General features: G+C 48.3%; 1 protein-coding gene across 1 annotated transcript in view; it reads left to right on the forward strand.

Moving 5' to 3' along the window:
* Positions 1-308, forward strand: part of LOC139230134 (guanine nucleotide-binding protein-like 1) — a 43,065-nt gene extending 42,757 nt beyond the window's left edge. Inside the window, 1 exon segment of the mRNA XM_070861976.1 lies at positions 94-308. Within this exon segment, the coding sequence (XP_070718077.1) occupies positions 94-308 (215 nt within the window).
* The last annotated feature ends 17,346 nt before the right edge of the window (positions 309-17,654 follow it).

Below are 17,654 nucleotides of genomic sequence, written 5' to 3' on the forward strand. Positions count from 1 at the left end.
GAGGGGGAATCTTTGAGGCGGTCGACCAGCTTGTTTTTGATGGTGAAGCCGACTCCATGAAGGCGGTGTTCTTCCTCTGGTTTCCCTTTCCAGAAGAAGATGTAACCTCCACCTTGTTCCTTGAGCTGGCCTTCCCCTGCCGCCGGGTCTCGATTAGGCCGGCGATGTCGATATCAACGCGTCTAAGATCCCGGGCAACTATCGCATTCCGGCCTGTTACTGTTGGAATGTCCCTGAGGGTCCTGACGTTCCAGGTCCCGAACTTCATGTTAGAGGAGTGGAAGATGCCTGTGCGAGAGATGTTTTAAGGTGGAGTTGTCGTTGTACACCGGCCACCCCACGGGCTGAGCTGAGCAAGGTCTTGGTCCAGTGGCAAGGGGCCCAAGACCACTGGAGGCCAGGCACTAGTATATGGGTCTAGTTGTCTACGGCGAGATGATGGCCGCAGGCTCAGCGCTGAGAAGCGCCCTGGATGGTAGGTGGTCCAAGGTATTCGGAGGGTCAGTGGCCCCCTGGGGATCAGTAACACAGGGTGCTGGGGGAGGGGTTACTGAGTGACAGTGTGAGGGAGCTGGATTAACATCAGTACAGATACAGTCAGTAACACAGTGCTGGGGGAGGGGTTACTGAGTGACAGTGTGAGGGAGCTGGATTAACATCAGTACAGATACAGTCAGTAACACAGTGCTGGGGGAGGGGTTACTGAGTGACAGTGTGAGGGAGCTGGATTAACATCAGTACAGATACAGTCAGTAACACAGTGCTGGGGGAGGGGTTACTGAGTGACAGTGTGAGGGAGCTGGATTAACATCAGTACAGATACAGTCAGTAACATAGTGCTGGGGGAGGGGTTACTGAGTGACAGTGTGAGGGAGCTGGATTAACATCAGTACAGATACAGTCAGTAACACAGTGCTGGGGGAGGGGTTACTGAGTGACAGTGTGAGGGAGCTGGATTAACATCAGTACAGATACAGTCAGTAACACAGGGTGCTGGGGGAGGGGTTACTGAGTGACAGTGTGAGGGAGCTGGATTAACGTCAGTACAGATACAGTCAGTAACACAGGGTGCTGGGGGAGGGGTTACTGAGTGACAGTGTGAGGGAGCTGGATTAACATCAGTACAGATACAGTCAGTAACACAGGGTGCTGGGGAGGGGTTACTGAGTGACAGTGTGAGGGAGCTGGATTAACATCAGTACAGATACAGTCAGTAACACAGTGCTGGGGAGGTGTTACTGAGTGACAGTGTGAGGGAGCTGGATTAACATCAGTACAGATACACTCAGTAACACAGTGCTGGGGGAGGGGTTACTGAGTGACAGTGTAAGGGAGCGGGATTAACATCAGTACAGATACAGTCAGTAACACAGTGCTGGGGGAGGGGTTACTGAGTGACAGTGTGAGGGAGTTGGATTAACATCAGGACAGATACAGTCAGCAACACAAGGTGCTGGGGGAGGCGTTACTGAGTGACAGTGTGAGGGAGCTGGATTAACATCAGTACAGATACAGTTAGTAACACAAGGTGCTGGGGGAGGGGTTACTGAGTGACAGTGTGAGGGAGCTGGATTAACATCAGTTCAGATACAGTCAGTAACACAGGGTGCTGGGGGAGGGGTTACTGAGTGACAGTGTGAGGGAGCTGGATTAACATCAGTACAGATACAGTCAGTAACACATGGTGCTGGGGGAGGGGTTACTGAGTGACAGTGTGAGGGAGCTGGATTAACATCAGTACAGATACTGTCAGTAACACAGTGCTGGGGGAGGGGTTACTGAGTGACAGTGTGAGGGAGCTGGATTAACATCAGTACAGATACAGTCAGTAACACAGTGCTGGGGGAGGGGTTACTGAGTGACAGTGTGAGGGAGCTGGATTAACATCAGTACAGATACTGTCAGTAACACAGTGCTGGGGGAGGGGTTACTGAGTGACAGTGTGAGGGAGCTGGATTAACGTCATAGGAACTTAGAAAATAGGTGCAGAAGTAGGCCATTTGGCCCTTCGAGCCTTCGATCATCATTCAATAAGATCATGGCTGATCATTCACCTCAGTACCCTGTTCCTGCTTTCTCCCCATACCCCTTGATCTCTTTGGTCGTAAGGGCCGTATCTAACTCCCTCTTGAATATATCCAATGCACTGGCCTCAACAACTCTCTTCAGTCGGGAATTCCACAGGTTAACAACACTCTGAGTCAAGAAGTTTCTCCTCATCTCAGTCCGAAATGGCTTACCCCTTATCCTTAGACTGTGTCCCCTGGTTCTGAACTTCCCCAACATCGGGAACATTCTTCCTGCATCTAACCTGTCCAGTCCCGTCAGAATTTTATATATTTCTATGAGATCCCCTCTCATCCTTCTAAACTCCAGTGAATAAAAGCCCAATCGATCCAGTCTCTCCTCATATGTCAGTCCTGCCATCCCGGGAATCAGTCTGGTGAACCTTCGCTGCACTCCCTCAATAGCAAGAACGTCCTTCCTCAGATTAGGAAACCAAAACTGAACACAATATTCCAGGTGAGGCCTCACCAAGGCCCTGTACAACTGCAGTAAGACCTCCCTGCTCCTATATTCAAATCCCCTAGCTATGAAGGCCAACATGCCATTTGCCTTCTTCACCACCTGCTGTACCTGTATGCCAACTTTCATTGACTGATGTACCATGACACCCAGGTCTCGTTGTACCTCCCCTTTTCCTAATCTGCCGCCATTCAGATAATATTCTGCCATTGTGTTTTTGCCACCAAAGTGGATAACCTCACATTTATCCACATTATACTGCATCTGCCATGCATTTGCAAGCTCACCTAACCGATCCAAGTCACACTGCAGCCTCTTAGCATCCTCCTCACAGCTCACACCGCCACAGCTTCGTGTCATCTGCAAACTTGGAGATATTACACTCAATACCTTCATCTAAATCATTAATCTATATTGTAAATCGCTGGGGTCCCAGCACTGAACCCTGCGGCACCCCACCAGTCACTGCCTGCCATTCTGAAAAGGACCCGTTTATCCCGACTCTTTGCTTCCTGTCTGCCAACCAGTTCTCTATCCACGTCAGTACATTACCCCCAATACCATGTGCTTTAATTTTGCACACCAATCTCTTGTGTGGGACCTTGTCAGTACAGATACAGTCAGTAGCGCAGTGCTGGGGGAGGGGTTACTGAGTGACAGTGTGAGGGAGCTGGATTAACATCAGTACAGATACAGTCAGTAACACAGTGCTGGGGGAGGGGTTACTGAGTGACTGTGTGAGGGAGCTGGATTAACATCAGTACAGATACAGTCAGTAACACAGGGTGCTGGGGGAGGGATTTCTGAGTGACAGTGTGAGGGAGCTGGATTAACATCACTTCAGATACAGTCAGTAACACAGGGTGCTGGGGGAGGGGTTACTGAGTGACAGTGTGAGGGAGCTGGATTAACATCAGTACAGATACAGTCAGTAACACAGTGCTGGGGGAGGGGTTACTGAGTGACAGTGTGAGGGAGCTGGATTAACATCAATACAGATACAGTCAGTAACACAGGGTGCTGGGGGAGAGGTTACTGAGTGACAGTGTGAGTGAGCTGGATTAACATCAGTACAGATACAGTCAGTAACACAGTGCTGGGGGAGGGGTTACTGAGTGACAGTGTGAGGGAGCTGGATTAACATCAGTCCAGATACTGTCAGTAACACAGGGTGCTGGGGGAGGGGTTACTGAGTGACAGTGTGAGGGAGCTGGATTAACATCAGTACAGATACAGTCAGTAACACAGTGCTGGGGGAGGGGTTACTGAGTGACAGTGTGAGGGAGCTGGATTAACATCAGTACAGATACAGTCAGTAACACAGTGCTGGGGGAGGGGTTACTGAGTGACAGTGTGAGGGAGCTGGATTAACATCAGTACAGATACAGTCAGTAACACAGTGCTGGGGGAGAGGTTACTGAGTGACAGTGTGAGGGAGCTGGATTAACATCAGTACAGATACAGTCAGTAACACAGGGTGCTGGGGGAGAGGTTACTGAGTGACAGTGTGAGGGAGCTGGATTAACATCATAGGAACTTAGAAAATAGGTGCGGAAATAGGCAATTTGGCCCTTCGAGTCTGCACCACCATTCAATAAGATCATGGCTGATCATTCACCTCAGTACCCTGTTCCTGCTTTCTCTCCATACCCCTTGATGCCTTTAGTCGTAAGGGCTGTATCTAACTCCCTCTTGAATATATCCAATGCACTGGCCTCAACAACTCTCTGCGGTAGGGAATTCCACAGGTTAACAACACTCTGAGTGAAGAAGTTTCTCCTCATCTCAGTACTAAATGGCTTACCCCTTATCCTTAGACTGTGTCCCCTGGTTCTGGACTTCCCCAACATCGGGAACATTCTTCCTGCATCTAACCTGTCCAATCCTGTCAGAATTTTATATATTTCTATGAGATCCCCTCTCATCCTTCTAAACTCCAGAAATAAAAGCCCAATCGATCCAGTCTCTCCTCATATGTCAGTCCTGCCATCCCGGGAATCAGTCTGGTGAACCTTTCGCTGCACTCCCTCAATAGCAAGAACGTCCTTCCTCAGATTAGGAAACCAAAACTGAACACAATATTCCAGGTGAGGCCTCACCAAGGCCCTGTACAACTGCAATAAGTCCTCCCTGCTCCTATACTCAAATCCCCGAGCTATAAGGCCAACATGCCATTTGCCTTCTTCACCACCTGCTGTACCTGCATGCCAACTTTCATTGACTGATGTACCATGACACCCAGGTCTCTTCGCACCTCCCCTTTTCCTAATCTGCTGCCATTCAGATAATATTCTGCCATTGTGTTTTTGCCACCAAAGTGGATAACCTCACATTTATCCACATTATACTGCATCTGCCATGCATTTGCCAGCTCACCTAACCTGTCCAAGTCACACTGCAGCCTCTTCCGTCCTCCTCACAGCTCACACCGCCACCCATAGAAACATAGAAAATAGGTGCAGGAGTAGGCCATTCAGCCCTTTGAGCCTGCACCGCCATTCAATGAGTTCATGGCTGAACATGCAACTTCAGGACCCCATTCCTGCTTTCTCACCATACCCCTTGATTCCCCTCGTAGTAAGGACTTCATCTAACTCCTTTTTGAATATATTTAGTGAATTGGCCTCAACAACTTTCTGTGGTAGAGAATTACACAGGTTCACCACTCTCTGGGTGAAGAAATTCTTCCTCATCTCGGTCCTAAATGGCTTACCCCTTATCCTTAGACTGTGTCCACTGGTTCTGGACTTCCCCAACATTGGGAACATTCTTCCTGCATCTAACCTGTCTAACCCCGTCAGAATTTTAAACATTTCTATGAGGTCCCCTCTCATTCTTCTGAACTCCAGTGAATACAAGCCCAGTTGATCCAGTCTTTCTTGATAGGTCAGTCCCGCCATCCCGGGAATCAGTCTGGTGAACCTTCGCTGCACTCCCTCAATAGCAAGAATGTCCTTCCTCAAGTTAGGAGACCAAAACTGTACTCAATACTCCAGGTGTGGCCTCACCAAGGCCCTGTACAACTGTAGCAACACCTCCCTGCCCCTGTACTCAAATCCCCTCGCTATGAAAGCCAACATGCCATTTGCTTTCTTAACCGCCTGCTGTACCTGCATGCCAACCTTCAATGACTGATGTACCATGACACCCAGGTCTCTTTGCACCTCCCCTTTTCCTAATATGTCACCATTCAGATAATAGTCTGTCTCTCTGTTTTTACCACCAAAGTGGATAATCTCACATTTATCCACATTATACTTCATCTGCCATGCATTTGCCCACTCACCTAACCTATCCAAGTCGCTCTGCAGCCTCATAGCATCCTCCTTGCAGCTCACACTGCCACCCAACTTAGTGTCATCCGCAAATTTGGAGATACTACATTTAATCCCCTCGTCTAAATCATTAATGTACAGTGTAAACAGCTGGGCCCCAGCACAGAACCTTGCGGTACCCCACTGGTCACTGCCTGCCATTCTGAAAAGTCCCCATTTACTCCTACTCTTTGCTTCCTGTCTGACAACCAGTTCTCAATCCATGTCAGCACAATAGCCCCAATCCCATGTGCTTTAACTTTGCACATTAATCTCTTATGTGGGACGTTGTCAGTACAGATACAGTCAGTAACACAGTGCTGGGGGAGGGGTTACTGAGTGACAGTGTGAGGGAGCTGGATTAACATCGGTACAGATACAGTCAGTAACACAGGGTGCTGGGGGAGGGGTTACTGAGTGACAGTGTAAGGGAGCTGGATTAACATCAGTTCAGATACAGTCAGTAACACAGGGTACTGGGGGAGGGGTTACCGAGTGACAGTGTTAGGGAGCTGGATTAACATCAGTACAGATACAGTCAGTAACACAGGGTACTGGGGGAGGGGTTACTGAGTGACAGTGTGAGGGAGCTGGATTAACATCGGTACAGATACAGTCAGTAACACATGGTGCTGGGGGAGGGGTTACCGAGTGACAGTTTAAGGGAGCTGGATTAACATCAGTACAGATACAGTCAGTAACACAGGGTGCTGGGGGAGGGGTTACTGAGTGACAGTGTGAGGGAGCTGGATTAACATCAGTACAGATACATTCAGTAACACAGGGTGCTGGGGGAGGGGTTACTGAGTGACAGTGTGAGGGAGCAGGATTAACATCAGTACAGATACAGTCATTAACACAGGGTGCTGGGGAGGGGTTACTGAGTGACAGTGTGAGGGAGCTGGATTAACATCAGTTCAGACACAGTCAGTAACACAGGGTGCTGGGGGAGGGGTTACTGAGTGACAGTGTGAGGGAGCAGGATTAACATCAGTACAGATACAGTCAGTAACACAGGGGGCTGGGGAGGGGTTACTGAGTGACAGTGTGAGGGAGCTGGATTAACATCAGTTCAGACACAGTCAGTAACACAGTGCTGGGGGATGGTTTACTGAGTGACAGTGTGAGGGAGCTGGATTAACATCATAGGAACTTAGAAAATAGGTGCAGAAGTAGGCCATTTGGCCCTTCGAGACTGCACCACCATTCAATAAGATCATGGCTGATCATTCACCTCAGTACCCTGTTCCTGCTTTCTCTCCATACCCCTTGATCCCTTTAGTCGTAAGGGCAGTATCTAACTCCCTCTTGAATATATCCAATGCACTGGCCTCAACAACTCTCTGCAGTAGGGAATTCCACAGGTTAACAACACTCTGAGTGAAGAAGTTTCTCCTCATCTCAGTCCTAAATGGCTTACCCCTTATCCTTAGACTGTGTCCCCTGGTTCTGGACTTCCCCAACATCGGGAACATTCTTCCTGCATCTAACCTGTCCAATCCTGTCAGAATTTTATATATTTCTATGAGATCCCCTCTCATCCTTCTAAACTCCAGTGAATAAAAGCCCAATCGATCCAGTCTCTCCTCATATGTCAGTCCTGCCATCCCGGGAATCAGTCTGGTGAACCTTCGCTGCACTCCCTCAATAGCAAGAATGTCCTTCCTCAGATTAGGAAACCAAAACTGAACACAATATTCCAGGTGAGGCCTCACCAAGGCCCTGTACAACTGCAGTAAGACTTCCCTGCTCCTATACTCAAATCCCCTAGCTATGAAGGCCAACATGCCATTTGCCTTCTTCACCACCTGCTGTACCTGAATGCCAACTTTCATTGACTGATGTACCATGACACCCAGGTCTCGTTGTACCTCCCTTTTTCCTAATCTGCCGCCATTCAGATAATATTCTGCCATTATGTTTTTGCCACCAAAGTTGATAACCTCACATTTATCCACATTATACTGCATCTGCCATGCATTTGCCAGCTCACCGAACCTGTCCAAGTCACACTGCAGCCTCTTCCGTCCTCCTCACAGCTCACACCGCCACCCAGTTTAGTGTCATTTGCAAACTTGGAGATATTACACTCAATACCTTCATCTAAATCATTAATATATATTGTAAATAGCTGGGGTCCCAGCACTGAGCCCTGCGGTACTCCACCAGTCACTGCCTGCCATTCTGAAAAGGACCCGTTTATCCCGACTCTCTGCTTCCTGTCTGCCAACCAGTTCTCTATCCACGTCAGTACATTACACCCAATACCATGTGCTTTAATTTAGCACACCGATCTCTTGTGTGGGACCTTGTCAGTACAGATACAGTCAGTAACACACAGTGCTGGGAGAGGGGTTACTGAGTGACAGTGTGAGGGAACTGGATTAACATCAGTACAGATACAGTCAGTAACACAGTGCTGGGGGAGGGGTTACTGAGTGACAGTGTGAGGGAGCTGGATTAACATCAGTACAGATACAGTCAGTAACACAGTGCTGGGGGAGGGGTTACTGAGTGACAGTGTGAGGGAGCTGGATTAACATCAGTACAGATACAATCAGTAACACAGGGTGCTGGGGGAGAGGTTACTGAGTGACAGTGTGAGGGAGCTGGATTAACATCAGTACAGATACAGTCAGTAACACAGGGTGCTGGGGGAGGGGTTACTGAGTGACAGTGTGAGGGAGCTGGATTAACATCAGTACAGATACATTTTAGGTTTAATTTGAAGACAATGGAGAGAATTTTCCATGGTTTGTGCCACTGATGGGGCTTCACAGCAACGACAGTTTATGATGCACATGTGCTGCCTGAGAATTTTCACCATTTAAAATAGAAAGAAAATAGTGGGCAATGTATCTGTAAGTTCCCACCAGACCACCCATTGTCTGTGAAGTCCCATGGGTGGGGCAGGGCCACACAGGAATATTAGATTTGAGGCGATGGGGGGAACACAAGAACAAAAGAAATAGGAGCAGGAGTCGGCTATTCGGCCACTTGAGCCTGCTCCCCATTCAATAAGATCGTAGCTGATCCACCTCAACACCACTTTCCTGCACTATCCCCATATCCCTGGATTCCCTGAACATCCAAAAATCTATCCATCTCTGTCTTGTATATACTCAACGACGGAGCCTGCACAGCTTTCTGGGGTAGAGAATTGCAAACATTCACCACCCTGTGAGTGAAGAGATTTCACCCTGTCAATCCCCCTCAGAATATTATGGGCTGGATGTTCCGCTCCTTGGCACTCTGGGTTTCACCCCGGAGCGGTGTGAAAGGCAGTGTTCAGGTCTCCTGCGTCCCGTCACCATCCTCCGGTCCGGTTTTGTGGTGGCACAGAGCAGCACCGCCGGGAAGAGCTGCACCGGGTGTACAACATCTCTGGTTGTCACACCGGCAGTAGTTTGCACTTTTGCCCGATCCGTCCACCCGGAAGTGCACCTGCTCTGACCGCCTGGGAAACCAGAGCGATCCAGCATCGCCGGCGGGGCAGAGAGAGGGAAAGTGCTCCGAAGGTAAGTGTGAGTGGTTCTTTTAATTTTATAGTGATTTGTGTTGTGGTCAACAACCCTAATCCTAATTCACTAACCAGTGATCCAAATCTTAAAACTAACCACTATCTCTAACCCTAATCCTCACCACTAACTCTAACCCTAATCCTAATTCACTAACCAGTGATCCTAATCTTAAAACTAACCACTAACTCTAACCCTAATCCTCACCACTATCTCTAACCCTAATCCTGACCACTATCTCTAACACTAATCCTAACCACTAACTCTAACCCTAATCCTCACCACTATCTCTAACCCTAATCCTAACCACTATCTCTAACCCTAATCCTAAATCACTAACCTGTGATCCCAATCTTAAAACTAACCACTATCTCTAACCCTAACCACTATTTCTAACCCTAATCCTCACCACTAAATCTAACCGTAATCCTAACCACTAACTCTAACCCGAACCAATAACTCTAACCCTAATCCTAACCACTAACTCAAACCCGAATTCTAACCACTATCTCTAACCCTAACCCTAACCCCTATGTTTAACACCCTAACCCCCTGCCAACAACCCTAATCCTAATTCCCTAACCAGTGACCCCAATCCTAACCTTTACCACTAACCTCTAATCCTAATCCACTAACCGTGCAGTGTCACTAATCATTGGGGTGTTGCCGATGATGCAGCTCGGTCACATTGTCAGTAGTCAGTCCGACAGAAAAAGGACATCACAACTAACCTTGAAAAAAATCCCGAAGGGAGTTACTTTATTTGAACAGTAAAGGTTACAGAGTAAAGCTCGCAGATTGCCGTGGGAAGGAAGGGCTCCTCTCCCCCTGTCTTCTTGCAGTTTCCCTCCCCACTGAGGATGACCCAGGGATAATGCTTACAATGTGTGGAGCAGAGTGTTATGTGCTAACAATCACTGAGACAGACAGTTGTGGTTGTAACACAGATTCGGAATACAGGAAGTCAAACAAGACGGTGCATTCCTGACCAGAATGGAAGGTGGCTCAGTCTCAGGCCCATTCTGACTTTGTCCCCTTTCTGTTACAACTCATCCTTCTCATGTTCAACACATATTCCAGGGCGATAGGGTGGAAACGTTTCATATAATGAATAAGGGGATGGGGTAGATAGAAGCAGGGTGTTTCCCGTGTTCGGGGGCTCAAGGCGAGGAGCCATAGATACACGATTAAATGTAAGAGATTTAGAACAGTGATTAATGGAAACTTCTTCCCACACAGAGCTGTGAGGCTGTGGAGTTCACTTCCAGGGTCAGTGGTTGGGGCACAACGTTCTGCAGTGACAAATGGTCCTCATGGTTTTATCCAGGACAGGCCTCAGACCAGTCATTTGCTCCAATGTTGATGCAATGGTTCAAGCCAAATATCGGGAGCAGCAGTCACAGTAAATAAAATCTGAGCCGAGGTAAGTACCAATATAGTTTATCTTCATCTATTTCTGTTTCAGTAACTTCTGCTGAATGTGTCCCAGATTTCGGATCAGGCCCAAAATGAATGTGCCTCCCCTGCTCTAGTCCATGATATGCTGAGAAGTATCGAATCACCTGCCCACAGCATCTTGGCTTGGAGAAATAAAACATAAACATAAAACAGGACACCGTGTGATCTCACCTGCTCCTCTTTACAATAACTGTGGGGTCTTTTACATACGCTGACGGACCCTCGGTTTAATGGCCTTGAAATTAACTCAGAGCCGAGAATGGAGTGTGGGGGGCCGGGGTTGGGGGATGGGCTGCAGCGGACAACGTCTGTATCAGGCAACGGGCCCCCAACATCACAATATGAAGAACCATTTGAATTTTTGCTTCTGGGTTTGGTGCCTCCACTGCCCCACAGAGAGGAAATGTTGCCCTCGTTTCACAGATGCTGCCCTTGATGTTCTGCTCCGTGCTGGAAGGGCCAGGAGGGAGGTGCTGTTTCCCACCAGTGTAAATAAGAGAGCTGCTGCCACCATGAAGAAGGCCTGGGTGGAGTTAGCAGAAGAAGTGAGCAGCTGAAGTGTGACCATGAGGTCCTGGATTTAGTGCCACAAAGGTTCAATGACCTGACTTGGTCAGGAAAGGTCAACATACATCGATATTCATCCAAATCCTGCAGTGCACTCCCTCTCACTATTTCTTGTCAGTCCCACTCCATTTACATCTCTCCCATCAGGATCATTCGGACCGGCTCGATGTACCTCCTCTCATCCTCACTCCCTTCACATGTTCAATAACAACAGGGAAACAACAACTTGCACATTCAACAATCCCTGTGGTGTTTAAAGTGGCCCATTGTGTCTGCGACAGCTCTTGGAAATAGCTATCCAATTAGTCCCACTCCCCCACTCTTTCCCAATAGACGCAATTCTTTTCTTTTCAAGTCTTTATCCAATTCCGGTTTGAAAGTTATGATTGAATCTGCTTCCACCAGCCTTTCAGGCCGTGCATCCCACATCATTCCAGGCCACGGTTTACTGACAGGATTTCACTGTAAACGGTCACGTTGGCAGTTTCAATGTTAAATGGTGACATAAAGGTGATCAAACATTTAAAGTTGGGCAGTGTGGCACATACGGGAGCACAGTGGTTAAGTTACAGAGTTAGTAATCCAGGGCCTGGACTAATGATCCAGAGATGTGAGTTTAAATCCCACCAGCTGTGGAATTTAAATTCAGTTAATTAAATAAAAATCTGGAATTTACAAAAAGCGAGTGTCAGTAATGGTGACCATCAAACTATCGGATTGTCGTAAAAACCCATCTGGTTCACTAATGTCCTTTAGGGAAGGAAATCTGCCGTCCTTACCCGGTCTGGCCTATGTGTGACTCCAGACCCACAACAATGTGGTTGACATTTAATTGCCCTCTGAAATGGCCCAGCGAGCCACTCGGTATCGACCTCGGCACCAGCGACAGACACGACAACAGCTCACACAGCCCAGTCGACCCTGCAAAGTCCTCCTCACCAACATCTGGGGACTTGTGACAAAATTGGGAGAGCTGTCCCACAGACTCCTCAAGCAACAGCCTGACATCGTCATACTCACAGAATCATACCTTTCAGCCAATGTCCCAAACTCCTCCATCACCATCCCTGGGTATGTCCTGTCCCACCGGCAGGCAAACACACCAGGGGTGGCAGCACAGTGGTATACGGGAGGGAGGGAGTGGCCCTGGGAGTCCTCAACATTGACTCCGGACCCCATGAAGTCTCATGGCTTCAGGTCAAGCATGGGCAAGGAAACCCCCTGCTGATCACCACCTACCGCCCTCCCTCAGCTGATGAATCAGTACTCCTCCATGTTCAACACCACTTGGAAGAAGCACTGAGAGTAGCAAGGGCACAGAATGTACTCTGGGTGGGGGACTTCAATGTCCATCACCAAGAGTGGCTCGGTAGCACCACTACTGACCGAGCTGGCCGAGTCCTGAAGGACATAGCTGCCAGACTGGGCCTGCGGCAGGTGGTGAGAGAACCAACACGAGGGAAAAACCTACTTGACCTCGTCCTCACCAATCTACCTGTCGCAGATACATCTGTCCATGACAGTAGTGGTAGCAGTGACCACCGCACAGTCCTTGTGGAGACAAAATCTCACCTTCACACTGAGGACAACCTCCATCGTGTTGTGTGGCACCACCACCGTGATAAATGGGATAGATTTAGAACAGATCTACAGCTCAAAACTGGGAATCCATGAGGCGCTGGGGGCCATCAGCAGCAGAATTGTATTCCACCACAATCTGTAACCTCATGGCCCGGTATATCCCTCACTCTACCATTCCCATCGAGCCAGGACAACAATCCTGGTTCAATGAGGAGTGTAGAAAAACACGCCAGGAGCAGCATCCGACATATTAAAAATGAGGTGCCAACCTGGGAAGCTGCAACACAGGACTACATGCATGTTAAAAAGGTGGTAATAGTATGTGATAGACAGGGCTAAGTGATCCCACAATCAACGGATCAGATCAAAGCTCTGTAGTCCTGCCACATCCAGTCGTGAATGGTGGTGGACCAATAAACAACTGACGGGAGGAGGAGGCTCCATGAATATCCCCATCCTCAATGATAGCCGAGCCCAGCACGTGAGTACAAAAGACAAGACTGAAGTGTTTACAACCATCTTCAGCCAGAAATGCCGAGTGGGTGATCCATATCAGCCTCTTCCTGAGGTCCTCACCATCACAGAAGCCAGGCTCCAGTGAATCGATTCACTCCACGTGATATCAAGAAACGGCTGAGCGCACTGGATACAGTAAAGGCTATGGGCCCCGACAACATCCCGGCTGTTGGGCTGAAGACTTGTGCTCCAGAACTAGCTGCGCCTCTAGCCAAGCTGTTCCAGTACAGCTACAACACTGGCATCTACCCGACAATGTGGAAAACTGCCCAGATATGTCCTGTCCACAAAAAGCAGGAGAATTCCAATCCAGCCAAAACCGCCCCATCAGTCTACTCTCAAACAAGTGCCAGGCAATGAATATCTCCAACAGCGAGAGTCTAACCACCGCCCCTTGACATTCAACTGCATTACCGTCCCAGAATCCCCCACCATCAACGTCCTGGGGGGTCACAATTGACCAGAAACTTAACTGGACCAGCCACATAAAGTGTGGCAACAAGAGCAGGTCAGAGGCTGAGTATTCTGTGGTGAGTGTCTCACCTCCTGACTCCCCAACTACAAGGCACAAGTCAGAAGTGTGATGGAACATTCTCCACTTGCCTGGATGAGTGTAGCTCCAACAACATGCAGGAAGCTCGACACGATCCAGGACAAAGCAGCCCGCTTTATCGGCACCCCATCCCCACCTTAAACATTCACTCCCTCCACCACCGGCACACCGTGGCTGCAGTGTGTACTATCGATAAGATTCACTGCAGCAACTCGCCAAGGCTTCTTCGGCAGCACCTCCCAAACCCACGACCTTTACCACCTAGAAGGACAAGGGCAGCAGGTACATGGGAACACCACCACCTCCATGTTCCCCTCCAAATCACAAACTATCCTGACTTGGAAATATATCGCCGCTCCTTCATTGTCGCTGGGTCAAAATCCTGGAACTCTCTCCCTCACAGCACTGTGGGAGCACCTTCACCACACGGACTGCAACGGTTCAAGAAGGCGGCTCACCACCACCTTCTCAAGGGCAGTGAGGGATGGGCAATAAATGCTGGCCTTGCCAGCGATGCCCACATCCAATGAATGTTTAAAAAATACACAAAGGTTTTGATTATATAAAAGTAGAAATAGAACAAGGTATTTGCAAACAACTCCACTGATGTAGCGAAATATTTCAAGAGCTTGCAAACATTGATGAGTGGGTGAGAAGAGTTAGGGTAAATGAGCCAAGGCCCATAGTTAATGCTGTAGTTTCTCAGGAAGCTTTTAAAGGTGGGAAAGGTGCAGGGAAGTGAGTCGTTTAATAACAGCGTTGTAGAGTACATGGGTGTGATGCATGAAGACAAGTGTGTCAGCTTGGCTCAGGTGAGGTAAAACTTGTAAATTACAGCAAACTGTATTTTGATGCTATTTACCACATTGTGTACAGTCAGACATGTAAAACGGTTTACCAATTATTGTACGATGAAAGCTGTACCTTTCTGAACTATTCTCAGGTTAGCCCTTCATTGCAAAGCTCCCCTTTAATGTGGGATTATTATACTGTAACGGTCAGACACGGATCATCCAGGCACTTGCTCATTATCTGGCCTGTCTTGGTTTTGTTTATGTTTGTGTATCCAGGACCAGGACAGATCGCCAGGACCGTGGGAGCCTGCTGTAGGAGAGGACAAAAACCCCCTCATTTTACCAGAAGGAAAAGGGCTGTGGGATCGGTCTGTGCTGTGAATTGAAACCGATACGGTTTTACCGTGGCAGAGCAGTGATTGGACGGGGGAGGACACCGGAGGGCCAATGGTGGGACAGAGTCAGCCCAAAGCATGGGGCTTTCAAGCCAATGGGAGAGCACTTGCTCGAAAACTGTGGGACTGACTCACAGCCATTATCGGAGTATTGTCTTCCCCATGTTTACACTATGGAAGGAAATTATGCAGACCTTCAGAAAACTAGGGAACCCAAAACAAACCAAGGGCCTACACAATGGCTACAGGAGGTCAACGCAATCAACACCTACTCAAACCTTGAGTAGGTTAGAAAAACTGAATTGGAGGAAAATTATGCAGACCTTCAGAAACCAGGGAACCCAAAACAACCCAAGGGCCTACACAATGGCTACAGGAGGCCAACGCAATCAACACCCATTCAAACCTTGAGTAGGTTAACATCAGTGGAAAAAACCCGCAATAATCTAAAACTGCTGCATTTTTCAAAATCACAAAGCCCACCAATGGGAAGAATCGATTTCAGCAGGAGAGGCGGACTGGATAATCTGGCTATAAAAAGGGGTTTCTGACGTAGTGTGGGTGGTTCCCTGCCCTCGTGATCCAACAACCAGCAAGCCCCTCGACACCGAAGGAAAACCAGTGTCCGAAGACACCGAAGATAGAAGAAACAAACCACCAGACTGCAGAAGGCGCAGTAGTGAGTATAACCTCTGGTCCCCGGAACTCTCAACTCAGTTAGGCCAGGAAAGGTGGGAGGTTGGGCATTGTACTGCTAAACTTGTGTAAAGATTTTCGTTGTGTCCGTTTGGTGGGATTTAGGGGATTGTTTTGTTGGTGTATTGCTGTTTGTTGAGATACACCTTGTCAAATAAATTGGAAGCCTAAGTTCCTCTTGGAATCACCTTCTCAGTTGTATTGTATTACATCTCCTGATCGTGAGTCTTATGTCAGAACAGTGTAAGGGAAGCTAGGAGCGCCTCGAAAACGCTCAACTGTGTGTCACAGGCTCGGGAAGATTAGGAGTGTTTGACACTCACAGGTGCCTCACTGGCTAGGCACAAGCTGTGGGGACGCACGAGACTCAAAACCCCCTTCATAAGCTGTGGACACAGTCTCTCCAGGGGTGCTCTTGCAGCACTCAGGGTACCTCACAGGCCAGGCATAAGCTGTGAGGGCAGAAGCCCAGAGAGAGGCACCCAAGGCACAACAACACTCCCTGAGAACCCCTTCCACTGCCCCCATCCTGAGCTAATGTCAGTAATATATCGATCATTTCTTCACTCACCTTCTGAACCACACAAAACTGTGTCACGGAGCACGTTTACATATTTACCACAAATCAAACACAACTTCTGATTTTAAAACAGTCTGTACGAGAATCAAGACAAAAGCATCAGAGCCAAATTAATTGGACTCGTCTTAATTTTTAAATAATTAGTTTGTTTTATTTCCAGAATAGTATCCATTGATTTATTTATTTATATATGGTTATGTATTTTAAAATCAGATTCAGAGACTCCCCTGAGCTGAACAGACCCATGGCCCTGCGGCTAAGAACGAAGGAGAAAACCGCCCCAAACATCCGCTCACACTGGGTCTCGCTCGGTCCCTGCAGAGTGGGTTGTTCCACAATGCACTTGGCAGATAATTGTGGTGGATCTGGTTGTAAGGGACACACACCGGGACCTGCACAATTGGAGAGAGGGGGATACAGTCATTCGGGGTTTATTGGGGGCAGTCACCAGCTGTAGGAAGCACACACCAACATCTGCTCGGATAACGGTGGCTGCTCAGAGCAACATCTGCACGGATAAAGAGAGGGGCTTTAGGGATTCGATAGTTCCAGCTCTGTACAAGCGCTCCTGTAGCACGGCCGTGCCCGGACACCACCAGCTGCAGTGAGAATTGAGCACAAGAATGTGTTTCCAGCAGTTAGGAGGCTGCCTTCTTCCCCCCACCCGATTAACCCCCTCCCCGGGAATTCAGCAAGACTCCGCCCAGTCTGCCCACCTCTCACTTTCAGATTGCCCGGGCCTGAAATATGACCAGAGGTGGCTACAAACTTCAAATCTGGGCCAACATGTGGAGCAAATAACGGCACATCCCCCAAAACCTCACATTAAATCAATAAACTGTAATAAAAAGCACATCAATGTATGGAGGATGGTGCAATTAAATAGTTTAACAAATCCAGGATAATTATCAGTTTCTGACATATTCACATCACCTGCAAAACATTTGAGATTAGAGCAATTATTTCTACACCTTTAGAGCCTGTTTCCTGACTCCATACAACATTAAACTGATGCACAGAGTAAATCGGTTTGTTTAATACGGCCCTTCACTGCACAGAAAGCAAATGTGTGGTTTTCCTGCAACAAAATCTTTTTCAGGAAACTTACAAAAATCCTTGGTTGAGAAATATTGTCCAGCAGCGCCACCGAGTGACA

This window comes from Pristiophorus japonicus, chromosome 19 (genome assembly GCF_044704955.1).
Source record: "Pristiophorus japonicus isolate sPriJap1 chromosome 19, sPriJap1.hap1, whole genome shotgun sequence".
NCBI classification, from domain to species: Eukaryota; Metazoa; Chordata; class Chondrichthyes; family Pristiophoridae; genus Pristiophorus; species Pristiophorus japonicus.